At 43.8% G+C, this 23,160-nt stretch overlaps 4 protein-coding genes across 6 annotated transcripts in view; 3 read left to right on the top strand and 1 right to left on the bottom strand.

Annotated features, from left to right (window-relative positions):
- Window positions 1-2,623: 2,623 nt before the first annotated feature.
- Window positions 2,624-8,771, top strand: LOC306698015 (protein FAM240B). Its single transcript, XM_079162154.1, has 3 exons — window positions 2,624-2,675; window positions 3,685-3,806; window positions 8,636-8,771. The coding sequence occupies exons 2-3, from the start codon at window positions 3,685-3,687 to the stop codon at window positions 8,739-8,741; spliced, it is 228 nt and encodes a 75-aa protein (XP_079018280.1). The 5' UTR covers window positions 2,624-2,675; the 3' UTR covers window positions 8,742-8,771.
- Window positions 8,772-9,030: 259 nt separating this feature from the next.
- Window positions 9,031-12,467, bottom strand: nudt18 (nudix (nucleoside diphosphate linked moiety X)-type motif 18). Its single transcript, XM_079160867.1, has 7 exons — window positions 12,382-12,467; window positions 11,425-11,591; window positions 11,170-11,280; window positions 10,961-11,063; window positions 10,379-10,502; window positions 10,024-10,148; window positions 9,031-9,879 (listed from the first exon to the last, which is right to left on the bottom strand). Exons 2-7 carry the CDS (start codon window positions 11,587-11,589, stop codon window positions 9,497-9,499), a joined length of 1,011 nt encoding a protein of 336 aa, XP_079016993.1. The 5' UTR covers window positions 11,590-11,591; window positions 12,382-12,467; the 3' UTR covers window positions 9,031-9,496.
- Window positions 12,468-12,875: 408 nt separating this feature from the next.
- On the top strand, window positions 12,876-14,801 carry sdhaf1 (succinate dehydrogenase complex assembly factor 1). The gene is made up of 2 exons (XM_079160992.1): window positions 12,876-13,011; window positions 13,403-14,801. The coding sequence occupies exon 2, from the start codon at window positions 13,737-13,739 to the stop codon at window positions 13,983-13,985; it is 249 nt and encodes an 82-aa protein (XP_079017118.1). The 5' UTR covers window positions 12,876-13,011; window positions 13,403-13,736; the 3' UTR covers window positions 13,986-14,801.
- A 2,078-nt stretch (window positions 14,802-16,879) lies between these two features.
- Window positions 16,880-23,160, top strand: part of LOC306697259 (NACHT, LRR and PYD domains-containing protein 3-like) — a 57,258-nt gene continuing 50,977 nt past the window's right edge. The window contains exons 1-6 of one of the 3 annotated variants that reach the window (XM_079161069.1): window positions 16,880-17,243; window positions 17,317-17,451; window positions 17,773-17,931; window positions 20,656-20,734; window positions 20,889-21,117; window positions 21,272-23,081. In XM_079161069.1, the coding sequence (XP_079017195.1) occupies window positions 17,140-17,243; window positions 17,317-17,451; window positions 17,773-17,931; window positions 20,656-20,734; window positions 20,889-21,117; window positions 21,272-23,081 (2,516 nt within the window). In that variant the 5' untranslated portion in view covers window positions 16,880-17,139. Of the gene's footprint in view, window positions 17,244-17,316; window positions 17,452-17,772; window positions 17,932-20,655; window positions 20,735-20,888; window positions 21,118-21,259; window positions 23,082-23,160 lie in introns of all 3 variants that reach the window. The other 2 variants (XM_079161068.1, XM_079161067.1) reach the window with 2 other exon arrangements.

Here is a 23,160-nt window from a genome sequence, read left to right as displayed (position 1 = left end):
TCCCTTCCCTCCAGCGGGTCCAGCAATACGTCCTGGGTCTCCAGCAGAGAGGAAAAGCTCTGCTCCTGGAGGAGGAGGAGGAGGAGGAGGAGGAGGAGGAGGAGACGCTGCTGCTGCCAGGAGCTGAGCTCTCCTCCTCCCTCCGGAGCTCCGACTGCAGGTCCAAGGCTGCAGGTGGAGCCAGATCTGGGTCTGTCCACGGTGGACCGGGTCTCTGCTGGAGGATCTGGGTCTGTCCACGGTGGACCGGTCTCTGCTGGAGGATCTGGGTCTGTCCACGGTGGACCGGGTCTCTGCTGGAGGATCTGGGTCTGTCTGCGGTGGACCGGGTCTCTGCTGGAGGATCTGGGTCTGTCCACGGTGGACCGGGTCTCTGCTGGAGGATCTGGGTCTGTCTGCGGTGGACCGGGTCTCTGCTGGAGGATCTGGGTCTGTCCACGGTGGACCGGGTCTCTGCTGGAGGATCTGGGTCTGTCCACGGTGGACCGGTCTCTGCTGGAGTCTGAGCTGAAGGAGGTTCTGGTGAACCTGCATGACGAGCATCAAGAAGAACTCTACAGAAACAGACCATCTTCTCTCTGAGTGTTTCTGGCGTTGAATACTAACAGTCGTGTCTAATTGTGCCCACAAATCCCTCAAACTCTGTCTGCCTGTTAGTCCAGTCAGCTCTACCGGACACATTTCTGGATTTAACACAGACACACAGATAACTGTCCCTCCTCTGGTTGTGTAGACGTCTATGAGAAAATGACTCTACGTCTCTCTAGTGTCCACCAGGGGGCGACTCCTCTGGTTGTATAGAAGTCTATGAGAAAATGACTCTACTTCTCTCTTGATTTATTACCTCAGTAAACATTGTAAACATGAGTTTATGGTCTCAATCTCTAGTTTCAAGTATTCTTCAATACAGCATGATGTTCATTTAGTAAATGATGGTCCATTTAGAGTCACACAGACCATAAAGCAGGGGATGCTTTAGGGGCGGGGCTACACGGTGAGGCTAGCTGTTTCCCTCTGTTTCCAGTCTACATGCTAAGCTAAGCTGACCAGCTGCATGAAGCCTCAGCTTCATATTTAGCTTGCAGACATGAGAAATGGAATCAATCTGACGACTTCCTGCTGTTCACTGTGGTTGTTTTAAGAGTCACATAACAGCAGCCGTGTGACGGACTGTTTATAGTAGTGTGTGTGTGTGTGTGTGTGTGTGTGTGTGTGTGTGTGTGTGTGTGTGAGAGAGAGTGAGAGTGTGTGTGTTTCACACCCGAGGGAAGGATCGTAACACATCCCGAGAGGGCTGAAATGCCAAACGTGTAGTCACCCATCTGAAGCACACACACACACACACACACACACACACACACACACACACACACACACACACACACACACACACACACACACACACACACACACACACACTCTTGTAAAGTGTGTTCTGAAGTTCATGACATCATTGTAAAAGCAGATCACTTTGTGTTTCTGCACACACAGCGTGCCTTCATCGTCTGCGGGATATAAATGTCTACAACACACACACACACACACATATACACACACGTGTGTGTGTGTGTGTGTGTTATTTTTCTTCAATGATTCAGGACGTGGCGGCTGTCAGGGAGCATACAGAGTGCTGACAGTGTGTGTGTGTGTGTGTGTGTGTGTGTTATGGAGCGCTCTACAATCACATCAATGATCTTCATCCGCATCATTTGAACAGCCGTCGGGTGGAATAAACTAACAGTTCACGTTGGCATTTTATTCATTCATTCACACGGAAAACAAGTCAAAACATCGTCTCCTGAAGAGCATCATGGGATGTGATAGAAAGCTCCAGAATGCCTCACAAATGGACCTTGAGATTTATGAAACAAATGTCAAAGCTCTTTGCAGGCTGATTTTAATAGAAATGAACAGAAATCGATGTTAAAACTAGTGGAAAATCATCTGTTTAGCTCTCTGTCACCTGTCCCTCTTTATAACTTAGTCTGTGTCCTCTTTCACTGAACATTCGTTCTGGTTTTTTTTGTGTTATTTCGATCATTCTCCAGGTTCTTGGACTGTTCAGGTGAGTTTAGATCTCTGTTTTCTACCAAAGACTTTTATTTTAAAGTCTGTGTTGAGTCGTGCTGTTGAGTCCTCTGATACATTGATGTAAAATCTCAACTCACTAAATTAAATTAAAGGATTTCTTTACTACTTCGAGCTACATTTACCTGATCATTCTCTTTGAATGCAGGACTTTTACTTGTTGCGGAGGATTTTCACAGTGTCGTATTAGTACTTTTACTACTTCTAGACGGTTCCTTTATGAAGAAAACTACTTCAGAGCTTCAGGAAATCAAAAACTACTTCTATAAATAAGTCCATTCACACCTCTGTGCTCTCCCTCCATCACTCACTCCCTCCCTCCCTCCCTCTCTGTCCATGTCTCTCACACCCAGTGTGTCCCTGAAGTCCAGTTAGATTCCAGTACAGTGAGTTCACTGAGGGGGGGGGAGAGAGAGAGAATAAAAGATCAGATTTACTGACAGATTTACAGTCGGAGTTTCACATGTAAAACATCTATTTCTGCTGACACACACACACACACACACACACACACACACACACACACACACACACACACACATCATCCACTCGGTGAGGCTGACGGACGCTCAGTTGAACCTCTGAAGGTTTGTTTGGTCTTTTTCAGTGTTTTTAGTCTAAAATCCAAAAAAAGATTTCAAATCAAATGTTATTTTTTATCTTTCAGTGTTTAAAGTTAATTGATTTATTGATTTAGTCTTCTGCACTGAAGTAGTTACTGTTTTCCTGTTTTCTTTACAGTCAGTGACTTCAGTCAAACGTGTTTGTAACTGCTTTAATTATGAAGTTTTTATCATCAGTCTTTACACAGTCCAGTGTGGAGTTATTATTATTATTATTATTATTATTATTATTATGTTCAGATGGATTTAATTCCATGTTATTAGGATTAAATTAGAATATATAATATTTAGAACATATAGTTGTATTTTGTTGGAATTTCATGCCTAATTTAACAAACTGTAAAGCTGCTTTAAAGAGTAAATATTGTATTAACATTATACGATGATATGCAAAGTATATGATATGAAAAGGTATTATGTCAATTAAATCAAATCAAATCAAAGTGAAATAATAATATCAGTGTGTAAAGTATCTACATTTACTGTTTACTGTACAACAGTTCAACTTCAATGTAATTATTTTCATTTGATTCTATTTAATATAGTTTTACTCCACTATATTTATCAGCTGTAGATGTTTTTACATGAACCAGTTAGAATATAAATAGAATATAATACGTCTTTGTACTTTTAACTACCAAACTGATGTTGCCTTCAGTAAAGTGATGTTTATTTTTGATACTTTAAGTACATTTTGTTGCATATTTTGAATATTTGAATACATGATGAGGTATTAAGTAAAAGTGCTTAAGTAGAGGATCTGAGTATCTGGTATCTTTGGTAGTACTTCAGTAACATAACCTCAGTATAATAACGCTCTGCAGTACACATGTATGTTAGGGTTGTACTCAGTACACGATGACATCACGGTTTAAAGGAGCAGCAGAGTTTAACCCTTTAAACCAGCAGGGGGCAGTGAAACACACCTGAAGCTGCTCTTTAATGTTCATGTTTAATGTTAATGTTGTTACAGATGAACGTGGCAAAGATCCACGACGGACTGCACATCAAGACGTTCTGGGAGAAGAAGATCAACAGCGGCAGTCAACATGCTGAGAGCGAAGAGAAGAGGAAGAACACGAGCGCTCTGAAAAAGTACGAAACCACTCAGCTACACAGCAGCAAGTAGAAGAAAACTAGATTTAATACACTTTACCAGTCTCACAGTAGAAGAAAACTACGTTTAATACACTTTACCAGTCTCACAGTAGAAGAAAACTACGTTTAATACACTTTACCAGTCTCACAGTAGAAGAAAACTACGTTTAATACACTTTACCAGTCTCACAGTAGAAGAAAACTACGTTTAATACACTCGGTATGCATTGTTTTAAAAGTTCATCATATGTTTCTAATGTGAATCTTAGTCTGCACAGTAACTATGTAGTTGAGCAGAAGTTTGAAGTAGCAGAAGATGGAAATACTGAAGTAAAGTACAAGTACCTCAAGATGTGCAGTGTGTGTTTTCCAACAAAGGTCCAGCAACACGTGACAATTTCTCCTCGTAACATGAATACAGTCCTTTCAAAATAAACTTCTGTCGTCACAATAAACTCAGGTTTAGACAACAAAACTACGTAGTTTTAGGAGAAGATGGTGGTTTTGGTTAAAATAACTGTAACAGAAGAACGTTGACTTTCACACGGGTTAGGGTTGGACTGATCCGTGTCCCCTCTCGCCTGCCATCTGTGTGCTTTTGCAGTCTTTATACTTCCCCATTGATGATTTCGTGGATCGCATACAAAATAATTTCGGGGGATATCTATGAATTATGGTGCGTTATTTTTCGTAGCGCTCCAACTGTCACCGCCTCAGAGGGTCTTTCTTCCTTAAAATGGTCCTTTTACCACCCAATGATGTCCCCAATCAAGTCTCCACTGGGTTCAAGAGCAGCAGTAAAGTCCATCAGAAGTGCTCGTCAGACGGATTCTTTTAGAGATCTTCACAGACTTCTCTGCCAACGTTTGATTGTTTTAAACACACACGTCAAATGTTTGGACCACTTCCCCACAGCTACCCGGGAGATTCCACCGCCATAGAGCAAAATGGCCGCCATTGAGAATATGGTGGATACCTCAACCTCAACCTCCTGGTGCCCACATACAAGCTCCCCTCCCTGGTCTGGGTCTAGTAGAAGACCATCTGGGCAAAGTGTCTCTTTCCCATAGACTGTCTATGAGAAGTGGACGTAGATGTCGTGACGTCACTCATTGGTTTGTGGACATTTTGAAGCCTCTCGCCATCTTGGCTTTTTTGCAACCAGTGAACAGGAAGTGACCATATCTGGACTGAGGAGGAGTGACGTAGAGACGCCGTATACGTCTCTGGTAGAGACCTGTCAATCACCGTGTAGCCCCGCCCCTAAAGCATCCCCTGCTTTATGGTCTGTTTGACTCTAAATGGACCATCATTTACTAAATGAACATCATGCTGTATTGAAGAAGACTTGAAACTAGAGATTGAGACCATAAACTCATGTTTACAATGTTTACTGAGGTAATAAATCAAGAGAGAAGTAGAGTCATTTTCTCATAGACTTCTATACAACCAGAGGAGTCGCCCCCTGGTGGACACTAGAGAGAATGCAGCTTTAAGACACTTTACTCGGCAGTACCGGAGGTTGCCGCCCATGACTACACCTACCAGAGGGACGCAGATCGACGGAGGTCTTTTGAATTGCGTCATCTGTGATCAAACTGGATGTGGTCTCAGTTGTGTCGGACATGTGACCGCGTGGCAAATAGACGCAAATCTAAAAACAGACACTCTCATTACAAACAGCCTCTCGTCTCTCAGCGAGCTGGAGGACATACCGGCTCAAACACTCGACCCTGCAGACGGTCTGGTTCGTAAAGGTCTCCGTAATGATGATCAGGAAGGCTGGAACCTGAACTCACCTCGTAAACCTGTAGACTGCATCATATTGACCAACCTTCCTTCCTCTTGCTGTATCTTAACTCTTGTTGTTTCATAAAGGTTTGGAATTGATCCATCCATCTTCTTCTTCTTGTCAAACTCCATCGTTATTACTAAGGGATTTTCAGGTGTATGTATACATCCTCACATTAAACCTTCACCTCTTGGCGCTACAACCAGCTATTAGCCAGATCCCTCATAACTCCAGTCCTCTATCCCCCCTTAACCTAACACCTCCTCCTCAGCCCATCACACCTAATCCCCCTGCTATCCATTACACTGTACCCCTAAATCCCCCACCCATCAATAATCCCCCCTAATCCCCCGGCTATCTATTGCAATGTCAGCCCCGAGTCCACAGCTATCTACACCCCCCCCCCCCCCCCCCCACCCCCCCCCCACCCCCGCTGCCCCTGACCCCGGCTCTAGCTCCTGCTAATTGTGTGCGTTATGTGTGACCTGGCCAGAGCTGAGAGGGGGAAAGAGTGGCGGTGATAATCGCAGAGCGATGAGTGATGGAGGCCGGCTGACACTCGGAGGCTGAAATTAGAAGATATTCCGTTCTAGAAAAAAAGAGACATGAGGAAGGAAAGCTGGAATTGAATTATATTGTAGCATGTCGTCGATGCAAATACATTTCATCTCTTTCCACTGTCAATGCAGTAAAATTAAGTGTGAGCTGCAACGAATTGTGGATTAATTGATTTGTCTAACAGAGAAAGTCCTTTCACATGAAAGGACTGCAGAAAGATATATGTTTGACCTCCGGTTCTGAAAAGTGAAGCCAAAGCTTCATGTCTTAAAGCTGCATTCTCTCTAGTGTCCACCAGGGGGCGACTCCTCTGGTTGTATAGAAGTCTATGAGAAAATGACTCTACTTCTCTCTTGATTTATTACCTCAGTAAACATTGTAAACATGAGTTTATGGTCTCAACCTCTAGTTTCAAGTCTTCTTCAATACAGCATGATGTTCATTTAGTAAATGATGGTCCATTTAGAGTCACACAGACCATAAAGCAGGGGATGCTTTAGGGGCGGGGCTACACAGTGATTGACAGGTCTCTACCAGAGACGTATACGACGTCTCTACGTCACTCCTCCTCAGTTCCTGTATATTCTTTGAAGGCTGCTGGAAACTGTTTAATATTGGATATTATATTATATTTCAGAGCCAGAGCAGATAAATACCTGTTGCTACTGTAGAGTCCTTTGTAACCATGAATAAATGCTGATTGTAACCTTCATCACTGAAAACAGAAGTCAGATGTTGGTGTTAGCGGGTTTCTGAACTGTGTGAACGAGGCTTTTCTCTCTGTCACTGCTGCGGTCAGCTTGATTATCAGCAGCTGAAAGGACAAATGGAATAATCCAAAAAACTTGACAGGAAGGTGGCGAAGACACAGTGAGGACAGCTGAGGGTTAGGTTACACAAACACACACACACACACACACAGTGATGTTGGTGTGTGTTTGATCCATGGTGAAATAAATAAAGGAGTGAAGTGAAACGATGCTGTGACAGTGATAACACTGCAGCTGTCACCAAGATACCAGATCTGCTTAGAGACACTAAATCTGACCTCAGTGCTGCTTCTACACTGTGAAACACTGAAGATGAAGCTCTAACTATAAACCTGAACCAGCCCTAACTATAAACCTGAACCAGCCCTAACTATAAACCTGAACCAGCCCTAACTATAAACCTGAACCAGCCCTAACTATAAACCTGAGTCAGTCCTAACTATAAACCTGAACCAGCCCTAACTATAAACCTGAACCAGCCCTAACTAAAGACCTGAACCAGCCCTAACTATAAACCTGAGCCAGCCCTAACTAAAGACCTGAGTCAGTCCTAACTATAAACCTGAACCAGCCCTAACTATAAACCTGAACCAGCCCTAACTAAAGACCTGAGTCAGTCCTAACTATAAACCTGAACCAGCCCTAACTATAAACCTGAACCAGCCCTAACTAAAGACCTGAACCAGCCCTAACTATAAACCTGAGTCAGTCCTAACTATAAACCTGAACCAGCCCTAACTATGAACCTGAACCAGCCCTAACTATAAACCTGAGCCAGCCCTAACCATAAACCTGAACCAGCCCTAACTAAAGACCTGAACCAGCCCTAACTATAAACCTGAACCAGCCCTAACTATAAACCTGAGCCAGCCCTAACCATAAACCTGAACCAGCCCTAACTAAAGACCTGAACCAGCCCTAACTATAAACCTGAACCAGCCCTAACTAAAGACCTGAACCAGCCCTAACTATAAACCTGAACCAGCCCTAACTATAAACCTGAGCCAGCCCTAACTATAAACCTGAACCAGCCCTAACTAAAGACCTGAACCAGCCCTAACTATAAACCTGAACCAGCCCTAACTAAAGACCTGAACCAGCCCTAACTATAAACCTGAGCCAGCCCTAACTATAAACCTGAACCAGCCCTAACTAAAGACCTGAACCAGCCCTAACTCTAAACCTGAACCAGCCCTAACTATAAACCTGAACCAGCCCTAACTATAAACCTGAACCAGCCCTAACTATAAACCTGAGCCAGCCCTAACTATAAACCTGAACCAGCCCTAACTATAAACCTGAGCCAGCCCTAACTATAAACCTGAGCCAGCCCTAACTATAAACCTGAACCAGCCCTAACTATAAACCTGAACCAGCCCTAACTATAAACCTGAACCAGTCCTAACTATAAACCTGAACCAGCCCTAACTATAAACCTGAACCAGTCCTAACTATAAACCTGAACCAGTCCTAACTATAAACCTGAGCCAGCCCTAACTATAAACCTGAACCAGCCCTAACTATAAACCTGAACCAGCCCTAACTATAAACCTGAACCAGTTCTAACTGGTGAGTGTCTGCCCCCCGGACTGAAACGGGAAGCTGGTTCCACAGAAGAGGAGCAATAGATTCACCTTCTTTCCGTCTCTGCAGGCTGTAAATAAAGACATAAAGACATAAAGCGTGTCCTTCCTCTGTGTCTCCAGGCTGAGGGACGAGTGGACGATCCGTCTGGACAACAGAACCAAACACCTGAAGAGACTCAACGACAACGCCAGGAAGGTCCAAGTGGAGTCAGCTGAGCAGACATGAGGTCCAACATATGACCTATGACATCATGACGTCAGGAGAAGAATAAAGGGAATAACGACTCTGACTCTTTTGTATCCAACTATGTAGAATGTAGTCTTGTTTGCAGGAATTATGAAACTACGGGTATAAATAATATTTATGGCAAACCTTGTAGGACCGTAGAGATATTATAAATACTGAGAGCATGAATTCAAAACGTTCTGAACAAATGTTCAACGAGACACAAAGAAGGAAACAAACGTGAGAATCTAATTGTTTTCATTCATTTAATAGTTCAACACAGTGACGGGACAAGACAAAAACATTCAGACAATGTAAACATAAACTAATCGTTATAAACTCTTTTCTGTTTTTGATTGTTTGGCATTAAATCAAGATATACTTTGGTGAATCTGAATAAACCTTTAAAACACCAAAGTCTCACAATAACACAAACTAACTAACCGACGGAGGCAGCAGTAGACCAGCAGCAGTAGACCAGCAGTAGACCAGCAGTAGACCAGCAGCAGTAGACCAGCAGCAGTAGACCAGCAGCAGTAGACCAGCAGCAGTAGACCAGCAGCAGTAGACCAGCAGCTCCTGTGTTCTGAGTATTCAAAGTGTTTTTTTAATCTGGTATTCAGTGTGTTTCTAAATACTGCCTCTACTGTAGCTCATGTGCTGAGTATAGAGAAGCAGCTCATTAAACCACACTGCTGTCCCTTTAAAGCCACCGGTCAGCGTGTCCCTTTCACAATAAGAGTCCTCTTGTGTGGTCAGTACAGGCTGTGGACGGGTAAGATGGAGGTGTTTCTGGTCTTCTCCAGCAGTTTCTCTCTCAGAGTTGGTTTCTGGACTCGGTGCCAGACGTAGCGAGGGTTTTCCACCGGCGGAGGCGTCCCCGTCCCCGTCCGCTCCACCTTCTCTCCGTCCTCGTCGCGTCTGACGTGGTCGGGCACCAGCTTCACCAACGTATTGAAGCACACGCCGTCCGTCTTCCCGTGCTGCCGCCCGTTGTGCTGCAGGCTGAAGGCGCCCAGCGTGTTGACGTCGTGGTCGTGGTACGCCGACGGCATGGCGTCCTGCACCACCATGTTGGCCGCCCACGTCACCGCGTGGGTCTTCACCGCCGCCGCCGTGGGGAGGTGGAGCACCGGGGCTGCAGGACAGAGTGGGGGGGGGGGGGGGGGTAATACTATAACTACTATGTATAAATATATATATATATACATATATAAAGTTCATATACACATTTACAGAATAGTGTGGAATGTAAAATACAGCTCTAATAGAAATCCGCTACCTTTGACGAGGAGGATCCAGATCTGCTCCTCAGCGCCGGTGAAGACCAGGACCAGTCTCTGGACCACGTGACGGCAGCTCAGGTCTACGGGCAACGTGACGGGATGCCAGGGATCCTGACGGTACCTGAACGCATCACAAGCAGACAGACATAAAAATGCTCTGTACGCTGTGATAACACAAGATAGAACTTTATTAAATGATATTATAGTAAAATAGATTCTATATCTTTTTCACGGGACATTAAAGTTTGTGTTTTTTGTAGGAAAAGGACAGAGACACACCGAGCGTGTGACTGTCTTCTGACATCGTTAGCCTAGCATAGCATAAAGACTCAGAGAGCTTTAATGTCGTACTTGAGTCCACAGTCGATGAGACGCAGGATGTCCCGTCCTCTCAGAGGGAGGACGGACTGTCTGTCCCACCAGGAGGCCTGAAGAGACTCTTGATCTGCAGCCGACAGACTCTTCAGACTCCCTCCTGGAACAGAGACCACGTTTTACTTCATTAAAGTCTTGAAAAGGTGTCAAAAAACACCTGCAGCTGCGTCACAAACTCACAATAAACTACACAACACGATGTGATGTAAGAAACCAATCCAACATATATTTATGTATTAATGTTTAGTAGATCAGTTCTGACCCCCCCCCACAGTGTAACGTTAACATCACAGTGTAAATAAAGTTTCACTGACTCAGTAGAACTTGTGTTTCTAGTCTCTGATCTCTGATCATGTTTCATTGTAAACAACCAATCAGAGGAGAGCTAGTAACGTTAGCAGCACCGCTAACGGCTAACCAACGAGGTTCACTTCAGTGACATCATGATGCCTTCAGGCTCTGCTCAGTGAACATGAGTACTGGCTGAAGGTACATCATAACGTCATCGTGATGTGTTCACGTGTAGTCTGTAAAATGTAGTTTTGGTGATGAACTTACCTGTGACTGTAGCGAGGAAGATGAAGCGGATCCACTGTGGTCCCTGCTCCTGGATCAGCAGCAACGTGATTGGCTCACAGTCAAACCCCGCCTCCTCCTTCACCTGCAGACAAAAACAACAGCGCTGACCCAGGTGACAGGGACATGTGTGTGTGTGTGTGTGTGTGTGTGTGTGTGTGTGTGTGTGTATACGTGTGTGTGTGTCTCACCTCCCTCCTCAGACCCTCCTCCAGACTCTCCCCCACCTCCACCCTCCCAGCAGGCAGGTACCACTGTTTGTAACAGTCCTGCTTCGCCTCCTGCACCATCAGCACCTCCTCCTGATGGACGACACACACACACACCCACACACACACACACACGCACACACACACACACACACACACACACACACACACACACACTTATAGACCCAACATCGGCTGACTGATGAAGCAGAGCGATGGAGTTAACGGTGACGTCACCTTCTCGTTGAAGATGACGGCACAGACGATGTAGGTGACGTTCTTCCTCAGAGACGCTGGTTTGCTGTCTCTCTGCTCCAGACCCACGTCACACCCCGTCACCTCTGAGCCCTGCCCGCCCAGGAGCTGCTCCACCTGCTGCTCCACCTGCTCGCTCTCCTCCATGTCTGCAGGTACACAAACACACTTTACTCTATGACGTAATCAAAGTAACATCTCAAAGTGTTTTATTACACTAAAGTAAAAACTTATTCTAAATATGGAACCAAAAGTATTTCTAATTAGAATAGAAAACTCAAACACGGGCAATAAAATAAACTAATGATACAACATGAGCACAACTCTCTGTAATCTTATTGTTACGTCGTCTCTATACTTTACTTTACCAAAATTAAATTTACATTTACTTTAGTCTCATTTTATTCCAATAATTCCCTATTTCATTAAATGTCTTTTAATTGATTGTGTAAATGTTTTTAAATACAATTTGATATAAATCACTTTGAGCTGCTTTGTAACGATGAAAGGTGCAATACAATATTATATATTATTAATATTATTATAAGTATTAATATTATTTATTAGTACTTGACCAAACTGATGCAATAACTCCATGTATTAAGTAGACACATATTACATATTATAACATTAGTTATTACTTCTGTTTATTCTCAGTATTTAACAGTGCTAATGCAAATAAAAACATATTTTAAATAATGTTTATTTGATGTTTTCAAACCTACTTGTCAATAAATTAATACTGAATTAATTGATTATGTTTGTTGATGAGAAGCCCAACATGCAGATTAATGAATGGCTTTATAAGCTAAACTAATTAGCTTCAGTAAGCTAACGTTAGCTTCATGTCGTCAGAAGAGGCGATTTGATCAAACTTCCCAACCGGAAACGGGTTTTATGAAAACACTCAGAAACATGTTGAGAAATAAAAGCGCGAACCTTTCTGTGATGAACGTGTCAAGTCTCCATTCAGTGGTTCCGAGCTGACTGCTGCGGCTCTGTTTTGACATTTGACACCTTTAAGCCAAGCCGGAAATACAAATTATTTTCCGGTTCGGGTTTTTTCAGATTAAAAAAGAAATCATAATCCTGAATCAACTTTGTTTATAAATGAATTAAAGCTTTATTATTATTCTCTACCAACACGTATCTGATACACACCAGCTGGATGTGTCATCACAACGTCTGGTGTTTCTACCAAGACGGAATGTTTTTAATTTGTTTTATTTATTCATTTAAATCATCAGTTTACATTATTTAAGGAACGTCAAATCAATATTCCTACTAGACGTTTTAATGTGTTGCATTTTTCTAAATTAATAATAACAAATAAAATAGTCGTTATAGTCCGTGTTTCGAAATTAATATTTTATTGTGAAATCGTTCACCGGAAGTTGTAGTCTGTTGTAGTCTTCTGGCTTCACCGTCGTGTTGTAACTCGTAGTAAGGTCACACAGAGACGGTTAGCATCAGCTAGCACAGCTAATAATGAAGTACTGGTTGTATTTCTGTTGATTAACTATAATATATTTAACCAGCGAATCAGGTCTGAGTCCACAGTTTGAACAGGCAAGTTAAGCTGACTGGTTTAGTTGTGTTACTGGTTTATCGAACAGTTTAACTAATGTTAACATGAATGATGTGTTTGTGTTGTTTTATTGACACGTTAGCAGCAAGCTAACAGTTTCTGTTCGTTCTTAACTTCATTTAAAACACACAGTGGTCCGTTTATCTGCTGCTAATTCTAGCTCATACTAATACTGTTGTTTCTACTTTAACTGCTGTAGTACTAATACATAAGCTAGTATTCCACCTGTATGTTTGTCCCACAATTACCACATTCTGATAAGAGATGTATTAATGTATTAATATATAGATGTATTGATGTATTGACGTGTTGATGGATAGATGAACAGGTAGTTGTCCCATCATCTAAACTCGGTGTGTTGTACTCCTACAGTCTAACAGCTGGTCCTCTCTCCGTCCACTCAACATCTGTTCAACACCTGGAAACCTCAGACGACCTCTCAGCCAATCAGAGCTCCCCGTTCACCCCCTCACCTCAGAGACACCTGACAGAGGAGAGCGAGGATCGGAGCCCTAAAACTCACCAGAGAGGAGACAAACCGGAGCGCCGTGGTGCGTTCAGGGTCCTCTGTGATGTGCTGAACTTTCCCCTTCACTTCCACACAGTCAGAGTTCACAGCAGCCTCTAGTGGACGTTAGACGAACTGCAGCTGAAGACACTCCAGCTTCCTGTCTACCCGGTTCCGATCGGGTCCGAGTCGGTCCGGATGGCGCGGCACAGCAAGCTGCAGAAGCAGGTCCTGGTTCTGTACCGGCACTTCCTGCGGGCCGGTCGGGACAAACCGGGCTTCGTCCCGCGGATCCGCGACGAGTTCCGAGAGAACGCTCGCATCAAGAAGACGGACGTGATGCACATCGAGTATCTGTTCCGCAGAGGACAGAGACAGCTGGACCAGCTGAGGGACGTCAACACCAAACAGCTGGGCTCCTTCTGCAAACCTGCAGAGAAGAGCTGATCCTGGTCCTCTCAACACTCTAAAACTGTCATGTTGAGATGCTGCATTCAGGTCCAGTGGGAGAAGCGAATGCTCCTCATGGAGGAAACATGAGATGTGGTTAATCGTGACATATTCTGGATGTTAAATATGAAATATTAATGTTTTGGACTCATGAACATGAATAATCTTCCTTTGACTCCACGTGATAATAATAAACTCAGTGATGTGAAAAAGATTCATATTTCATTAATTATTATTATCAACATGTTAACAAACATGACCAGAGACCAGAGACCAGGGACAGAGACCAGAGACCAGAGACCAGAGACCAGGGACAGAGACCAGAGACCAGAGACCAGAGACCAGGGACAGAGACCAGAGACCAGAGACCAGAGACAAAGGGATGAGGGATTTACATAAACCAGAATCGGCTCGTTATTTGACTTTGGTTCTCGACTTAGTGAGCTGAGGAAGTGTTGACAGTTGGGAGATGATGTTGAATTGAGTCATCTTAGCTATAATCATTGCAGCACTAGTTGGCTAACGTTAGCTAACTTAATGTTAGCTAGCCACCACACCATGGGATTGACAGGATCCGCGAGAGCGCCGCATTACGATTTGTAATACTTTAGTATGGATCATGTTTTGATATTTGAGTCATTTTGTGGATGATCAGATCGAGTTATGATGGTAGCAGTCGACCAATTGCAGATTCAGCTTGAGCAAAACCTTTGTGTTCAAATCAGGCCCATAGTTTATAGTAGATGCAAAAGTATACTTATGTACAATATATGATGTTGAACATTGTTGCTCCTGGATGGATCACAGCCAACCCAATTATTTTCAACACAACTCCTTGTCCTTGGTCATGGTGGCCACAGCACTTAAAAGAATAAACTTCATAATTCTCAAAATTCTGACCCTTTGCTTTTTTATTAACAGCATTTACTTGTACTTTTACTTTCAATACTTAAGTACATTTAATATCAGAAAACTACTTTTGATACTTAAGTACAGTAAATATCAGATACTTTAAGACTTTTACTCAAGCAGTATTTTAATAGGTGACTTTCACTTTTACTGGAGTCGTTTTCCAGTAAGGTATCTTTACTTTTACTCAAGTATGGCTTTTGGGTACTTTATACACCACTGCGTGCATCACACCAAATGCACGCAGCGTTCATCGCGTTTGGTGTGAACACACACTGTCCGCCATTAACCGTGGAAAAAACCACCTCTATTTCTGCTCAGTACGTGTTGTGGAAGTCCCAGATATCACGGACAGTTGAACGGCTTTCAGGCCGATAAGCCACGCCCCCTCTCCGGCGCGTCCGATGCACGCGATGCACGCGAATGGACACAAATAGTCCCAGACCTGTTATTGCTCAGTCTCGCCACTTGTCCCTCTAAGCGTGCATCCAGTGGTGTATAGTAACGAAGTAGAAATACTTCGTTACTTTACTTAATTAAGTAGTTTTTTTTTAATATCTGTACTTTACTTTACTATTTATATTTCTGTTGACTTTTACTTTTACTTCACTACATTTTGCAAAGAAAACTGATACTTTGACTCCGATACATTTCCCCTGAAACCTTCGTTACTCGCTACAAAATAAAATCTATTTAAAAAAAATAGAACAATGACTCACTGAGACAACACTTTCACGTGTGTTATTTTGCCACACGTGCTCCAGTATAATGACTCCAGTCGTCTCATTACACAGACGAGACGATCATTACGCACAGACAAGAAAACACGCTGTTGTTGTAGTATCAGCTGTTTGTTGAACAGTAGAAAGAGTGTAAACAGACTGGGTCCCGCTGTGGTACTCAGGCTGCACTACAGCGGATATTCTCAGGCGCGATCCCACTACTGAGCGGCACGGGGGCTTTGATCTGCTCCGTCTCCGACCTGGGCCGGTGCAGTCCTCCTTAGACGACCTGGTGGTCCCGGGCTCCCCCAGGAGCACCATACCGATACCGATACCGAACTTAGTGCGGACACCCGATCTGCTCTTGTTGGTATTTATGAATTTCCGTTTTTCTTCTTCTTGATAAAATGATCAAACAAAGTATCAAAACAATGATTATAATCTCTCCTTTGTTTGCTTCATAAAACGTTTCTAATAATAAAATGTTGTATATTTTATTTCTATATTTCTACACAGCATTTCATATCTGCCCCGCCACGAGGAGCTGGTGTCCTCGTGACGGCCCCTCCCTTCCTGTTTCCTTTAGTTTCACTTCTGGAGCTCGTGGTGTCGCAGCTTCTTCTTCTCTGCTTCTAAAGGTTAGTGAGAGTCGCTGATTATTTAAAAAGGTGAATTCAGTTTGATTTGACTGTTTTAAATGAATTAGTGAAGATCTGGAGGAAGCAGCTTCTTCTTTAATCTTCATGTTGACGCACAAACGTGATCCTCAAATAAATGCAGGTTTTACTGCTCAATGACGTTTAGACAGAAACTCATTTCATGTGTGTAAGTGGCCGTCTGCATAAAGAAGCTGTTCAGCTGATATTAAACCGTTTTATAAGAACATCAACCCAACAAATAATGATGGTGTTTTATTGTGAAAAGCTGTAACCGGTGAAATGAGTCAGTTGAAGGTGACGGTTTCCCTCTGAGCCACCAGAGGGCGACAGCTCCACTAACAGCCTCATTGAGAGGAGACATCAGTGTGACTCCATCACAGAGAATCAGGACGTTGATGTAAAGGAGGAATGAGTGCTGATGTGCTGATCAATGATTGGACGGATGCTTTCAGCTCTGCTCTCAGTGGTTCCTCTACACATGAAGCTACAAAGTGATGTGAATCCAGCAGCAGCTAACAAGGTCACATGACTGATTCTGGATCATTGGACGAGCTGCTTCATGCTCTGACTGGATGTAGTAGACGTGGAAACAGAGGAACATTTCAAACGTTGAAGAGCTTTTCAAAGTCACTCAAATAGAAGTGAAAAGTGACGTCATCCCCAAAGAAAGGCCAATAAAAAGCCACATGAAGAGTCTTCCTCTAGTCTTCAAACAAGCCAACAGACTAAAGAGCATTGTGAACGTCATTTCTTAGAGATGACTCTGCAGCTCAAAGTGACAACAACATGGAAACTGTCCCATGAGTGTCTTTAGTATTGAGGTGAATGAGCTGTGTGTGTTTGTCATGATGAAGAGAAATAATGTTGTTGTGTTTGTGTGAAGGTGTGGACTCTGCTATGAATCAGTGTGAGGACAGAGAGGAGGGAGTCCCTCCCTCTAAAACCAGCCACACCAAAGCTCAGAGGTGAGATGACCGTCTCTAACTGTCCATGACTCAAAGTCTTTCATTCACTGACTCTGTTCCTACATGTGACCAGGACCCATCAGGGACCACACTGTCCTGGACCTGAACCTGAACCTGGACCTGAACCCAGCTGTGTGTCCATGAAGAGTGACCGGTCTATGGGTTGTATTATTACCTTCAAAGATGGACGCCACTCTGTTGATCAAAGGTGAGGATATCAAACTGATGATGATGATGATGATGATGATGATGATGGTGATGATGATGGTGATGATGATGTCAGAAGGACACTCACACATGGTTCCTCTCTTCATCCTGATTGGACAGCATTACTCTTCAACCATCATGGTCACCTCACTGCATCACTTCCTGTCTTTGCTGCACTGAATACAGCTTCAACATCAACACTGAAACATTTCTACATGAAACATTGATTTCATACTAAACGTCTCCTAAAACTACCAGGATACTAACACTCAGAGTACAGCAGGTTTATTACATCACTGAATGTATCTGGTGTTTCTATCAGGAGGAAACTGGAACAACCTGGACCTGAACCTGAACCTGAACCTGAACCTGAACCTGAACCTGAACCTGGAGCTGGACCCAGCTGTGTGTCCATGAAGAGTGACCAGTCTATGGGTCATTTTATTATCTTCAAAGATGGACGCCACTCTGTTGATAAAAGGTGAGGTTATCAAACTGATGTTGATGATGATGATGATGATGATGATGATGATGATGATGATGATGATAATAATAATAACTTTATTTAAATTGCACCTTTCCAAAATAAAGTTACAAAGTGCTTCATAATAAAACATGAAAGCAAATCAGAAACACAATCAAACCGGTAAAATAAGATTTAAATCAATAAACAAAATAAAATGCGTCAGATGTCAAAACAAGCCAAACGGTAAAAGTGAGTCCTCAGAAGAGATTTAAAGAGGAAACTGAATTTTCCGGCCTTAGATTAGCAGGAAGAGAGTTCCACCGCTGAGGGGCCCCGACAGCAAAGGCCCGTTAGTAAGGTGTGGTGTAAACTATATAATAGTACGAGTGAGCGCTATAACACTGAAATAAGGACATGTGAGGAAAGAAAGTTTGTCTTTGGAGTATTTATTCTCTGTGCAGAGAAGGTTCAATCATCCCACTGAGCTCCTGTGTGCAGTCTGAGGGATGAAGAGCCCCGTGTGCAGGTTTCTACATCTTATAAAGGACCAGTGCACAAGGGTGGGGGGGTAGGATGAGTCCTCTCTAACACATCTGTTTCTGTTCCTAAGCTAAACATTCTGTGCTTAACTGTCTGCACCCCATTCAGTTACTTCCTCTGATGGAATGTTTCTCCTGCTGATACCAGATTAAAGTGCATCGCAGTAGTCGAGTCTGGAGGAGATGAAAGCATGAATGACTCTCTCAGGTCAAAGGTCAAAGGAATGACCTGATTCTGCTTCGCTGTCTCAATTGAGTAAAGCAGATCTGCACAACTTTGGTCACCTGAGCATCAAAAGTCAAGTCAGAGTCAGAAATAACACCCAGGTTGAGGGTTCATGCTGAACCTTATGAGATAAAACTCCCAGACTGGAGGAGAGATCATTGATGCAGAAAGGGGCCAGCAGGAGTCATTATACCTACAAGACAGGACATGAACCATGAAACAGTGCTGGAGCAGGCTTCATGGGATGTACAACTGGGTATCATCTGCAGAGCAATGAATCTCCGTATTATGTTGACATATGATGAGTCCTAGTGGTGACATGTACATGGTGAACAGGAGGGGACCCAATATAGACCCCTGAGGGACCCCACAGAAGAGAGGAGGCCTCTCCAAGCATTACACAAAAGAACCAGTTCAACAGATAAGACATCAACCAATCCAGCTCCACATCACTGATGCCAACAGAGTTCTTTAGACGGCGGATTCAGAGATTGTGGTCCACTGTGTCAAAGGCTGAGCTGAGCAGAAGGTCTTATGTGACCTTGACCTGAGAGGTCTCAGTGATGTGAAGAGAGTGAAAGCCAGACTGAAGATTCTCAAACATTTCATTGTTATTCGCAGTGGCGGCTGGTCGATAGAGGGCCATGGGGCCTGGCCCCACCTTGAGCCCCCACCGAGGAGGGTCTATGAAGCAGTTTAGCCAATTGCTGATTAGAGATAGAAATTAGTGACATACAATTTAGCCAATCAGTGTCCTCAAATAGATTCAACTTGGGGCCAAAACGTAAAGAAGAGATTCAGCGCGTTCTCGTCAGGAGAAGTCTCTACAGACCCGTTTGAGAGGAGAAGTTTGAGGAGAAACTTCAGTTAAAGAGCTGATCCCAGATCAGCCTGACCTCACAATCAGACAGCAGACTAGCGGGAAAGAGAAGCAGAACATGAAGCTTCTCTACTAGCTGCACCAGACAGGTTTGGCTAGCTGGATGATGTCATGCTAACAACTTATTTATCTTTAAAACAACGAGGACAGATACAGCACGGACAGGTGGGAGTGAGGGAGGAGGAGGTAAGGAGACAAGAGAACACCAGGGTAGGGAGTGAGGGAGGAGGAGGTAAGGAAACATGAGAACACCAGGGTAGGGAGTGAGGGAGGAGGAGGTAAGGAGACATGAGAACACCAGGGTAGGGTGTAGCATAACCCTCCGACAGATGGTTCGACACTTGACTGATGATTGTGATGATTGAGGGGCAGCAAACATGAAAATCACCAAGAATAAGGACTCTGTCATATTGTTCCATAATGAAAGATCAACAGTAAGATTAGTGGGTCTGTAAATATAACTAAGATATTCAAAGGAGGAGAAGCAGCCGATCCAGAGTGAGGAACGACTGAGAACATTTCTGTGAATCACAGCATGACTCAATGAGAGGTGTGCATTCCTCAGAGCTAGTCCAACATTCTGTGATCATAAAAAAGTCAACATTGTCGTGATAAAATCCTGGCAGATCAAAGGATCCAACATTAAGTAGACAGAACTGCGCTGTTTCCACAGAGGGCCAGGATGCTGGACAGGGTTTTGCTGCTGAAATCACCAGTTAAAGCTAAAAGCAATGAAATCAATAAAATGATGGGTCTGTTTTTCTGTTCCCTTCCTATTAGGATGCAGCCCGTTGTATTTATAAAGGTCCCACTTGGTCCAGAAAGAATCAAAGTGACAAATAAAACCCAGTCCAGTGGCAGCAGCTAAACAGACGGCTGAAAAACTCACATCTTTTGGTCATAGTGGTAGTTGGACCAGACATGCTTTCAAAGTCGGCTTTCAATGGTGGCGACTTCTCACGACTGTCAATCTGTTTTGTATCGAGTTTTCATTGTGATTAATCATGACAGAACACAACATCTTTAACTAATTGTTGTATTTGTGTTAATGGTACAAACACAATGTGAGCTGATTGTTCATGATTCCTCCACAGAGAGGACCAGGAGAGCTCAGAGGTTCCCAGAGGTCAGTCTGCCCAGCAGCATCAAACACACCTGGACTCCATATTTATGGTCTGTACATGTACAACTACTTTAAATCTATTCTGTTCACAATCATCTCCATGCTGCACTTTGTAGACCAGTGGATTGTCAGTCTGTCCAACATGGATCTGATGTTTGGTTCCATGGTTTTAGTTTGTGTCATTCAGAGAATATTCTGTTCCAGCTGCTGGAGGAGAACATCGTCACTTTTGTGAAGAACGAGCTGAAGAAGATCCAGAAGGTTGTGAGTTCAGATTACCCAGAATGCTTAGAGAGTCAGAGGGAGGATGAGGAGGTGCTGGACAGTGAGGATGAAGAGCAGAGGAGGAGCAGCAGAGAGGCATTTCTGAAGATCTCAATAAACTTCCTGAGGAGGATGAAGCAGGAGGAGCTGGCTGACTGTCTGCAGAGCAGTAAGAGGATTTCTCTAAAGATTTAACATGCTGGATAAATGGGACGTTTACTAAAGTCTCAAGAGATGGACCAACATGTATTCAGATATGTTGACATATTTGTCTAATCATTTATTAATTGATGCTCTTTGTTTTTATTCAGGAAGTCATTCAGGAAGTCATCCTGCAGTTTGTCAGCGTAAACTCAAATCTAACCTGAAGAAGAAGTTCCAGTGTGTGTTTGAGGGAATCGCTAAAGCAGGAAACCCAACCCTTCTGAATCAGATCTACACAGAGCTCTACATCACAGAGGGAGGGGCTGCAGAGGTCAATGATGAACATGAGGTCAGACACATTGAAACAGAATCCAGGAAACCACACAGACCAGAAACAACCATCAGACAAGAAGACCTCTTTAAAGCCTCACCTGGAAGAGAAGAACCAATCAGAACCGTGATGACAAAGGGAGTGGCTGGCATTGGGAAAACAGTCTTAACACAGAAGTTCACTCTGGACTGGGCTGAAGACAAAGACCACCAGGACATACTGTTCACATTTCCATTCACTTTCAGAGAGCTGAATGTGCTGAAAGAGAAGAAGTTCAGCTTGGTGGAACTTGTTCATCACTTCTTCAGTGAAACCAAAGAAGCAGGAATCTGCAGGTTTGAAGAGTTCCTGGTTCTGTTCATCTTTGACGGTCTGGATGAGTGTCGACTTCCTCTGGACTTCCACAACAATGAGGTCCTGACTGATGTTACAGAGTCCACCTCAGTGGATGTGCTGCTGACAAACCTCTTCAGGGGGAAACTGCTTCCATCTGCTCGCCTCTGGATAACCACACGACCTGCAGCAGCCAATCAGATCCCTCCTGAGTGTGTCGACATGGTGACAGAGGTCAGAGGGTTCACCGACCCACAGAAGGAGGAGTACTTCAGGAAGAGATTCAGAGATAAGAGGCAGACCAGCAGGATCATCTCCCACATCAAGACCTCACGAAGCCTCCACATCATGTGCCACATCCCAGTCTTCTGCTGGATCACTGCTACAGTTCTGGAGGAGATGTTGAAGACCAGAGAGGAAGGAGAGCTGCCCAAGACCCTGACTGAGATGTACATCCACTATCTTGTGGTTCAGTCCAAACTGAAGAAGATCAAGTATGATGGAGGAGCTGAGACAGATCCACACTGGAGTCCAGAGAGCAGGGAGATGACTGAGTCTCTGGGGAAACTGGCTTTTGATCAGCTGCAGAAAGGCAACCTGATCTTCTATGAATCCGACCTGACAGAGTGTGGCATCGATATCAGAGCAGCCTCAGTGTACTCAGGAGTGTTCACACAGATCTTTAGAGAGGAGAGAGGACTGTACCAGGACAAGGTCTTCTGCTTCGTCCATCTGAGTGTCCAGGAGTTTCTGGCTGCTCTTCATGTCCATCTGACCTTCATCAACTCTGGAGTCAATCTGCTGTCAGAAGAACCAACAACCTCCCGTTGGTCTGAAGTGTCTAGAAGTCTGAAGTCTCCTGAACTAACACATCTCTACCAGAGTGCTGTGGACAAGGCCTTACAGAGTCCAAATGGACACCTGGACTTGTTCCTCCGCTTCCTCCTGGGTCTTTCACTGCAGACCAATCAGACTCTCCTACGAGGTCTGCTGACACAGACAGGAAGTAGCTCACAGACCAATCAGGAAACAATCCAGTACATCAAGGAGAAGATCAGTGAGAATGTGTCTCCAGAGAAAAGCATCAATCTGTTCCACTGTCTGAATGAACTGAATGATCGTTCTCTTGTGGAGGAGATCCAACAGTCCCTGAGTTCAGGACGTCTCTCCACAGATAAACTGTCTCCTGCTCAGTGGTCAGCTCTGGTCTTCATCTTACTGTCATCAGAAAAAGATCTGGACGTGTTTGACCTGAAGAAATACTCTGCTTCAGAGGAGGCTCTTCTGAGGCTGCTGCCAGTGGTCAAAGCCTCCAACAAAGCTCTGTAAGTACAGAGAGAGTTAGATTCATATATCATAACTTAAATACGCTGCTGTCTTTTCTACTTATTGTTTATTTTTTCT

The sequence above is a fragment of the Pholis gunnellus genome (assembly GCF_910591455.1).
Source record: "Pholis gunnellus genome assembly, chromosome: 6".
In the NCBI taxonomy this organism is placed as follows: domain Eukaryota; kingdom Metazoa; phylum Chordata; class Actinopteri; order Perciformes; family Pholidae; genus Pholis; species Pholis gunnellus.
The sequence above is the reverse complement of the archived record's forward strand: the minus strand, read 5'-3'. Positions and strand labels throughout refer to the sequence as shown.

Excerpts from the sequence above, each read along its gene's own strand:
- LOC306698015 (XM_079162154.1), top strand. The coding sequence starts at position 3,685 with ATGAACGTGGCAAAGATCCACGACGGACTGCACATCAAGACGTTCTGG. Across the intron at positions 3,807-8,635 it reads AACACGAGCGCTCTGAAAAA|GCTGAGGGACGAGTGGACGA; the intron begins GTACGAAACCAC and ends CTGTGTCTCCAG.
- nudt18 (XM_079160867.1), bottom strand. The coding sequence starts at position 11,589 with ATGGAGGAGAGCGAGCAGGTGGAGCAGCAGGTGGAGCAGCTCCTGGGC. Across the intron at positions 11,281-11,424 it reads CCGTCATCTTCAACGAGAAG|GAGGAGGTGCTGATGGTGCA; the intron begins GTGACGTCACCG and ends GTCGTCCATCAG. Across the intron at positions 11,064-11,169 it reads AGGAGGGTCTGAGGAGGGAG|GTGAAGGAGGAGGCGGGGTT; the intron begins GTGAGACACACA and ends TTTTGTCTGCAG.
- sdhaf1 (XM_079160992.1), top strand. The coding sequence starts at position 13,737 with ATGGCGCGGCACAGCAAGCTGCAGAAGCAGGTCCTGGTTCTGTACCGG.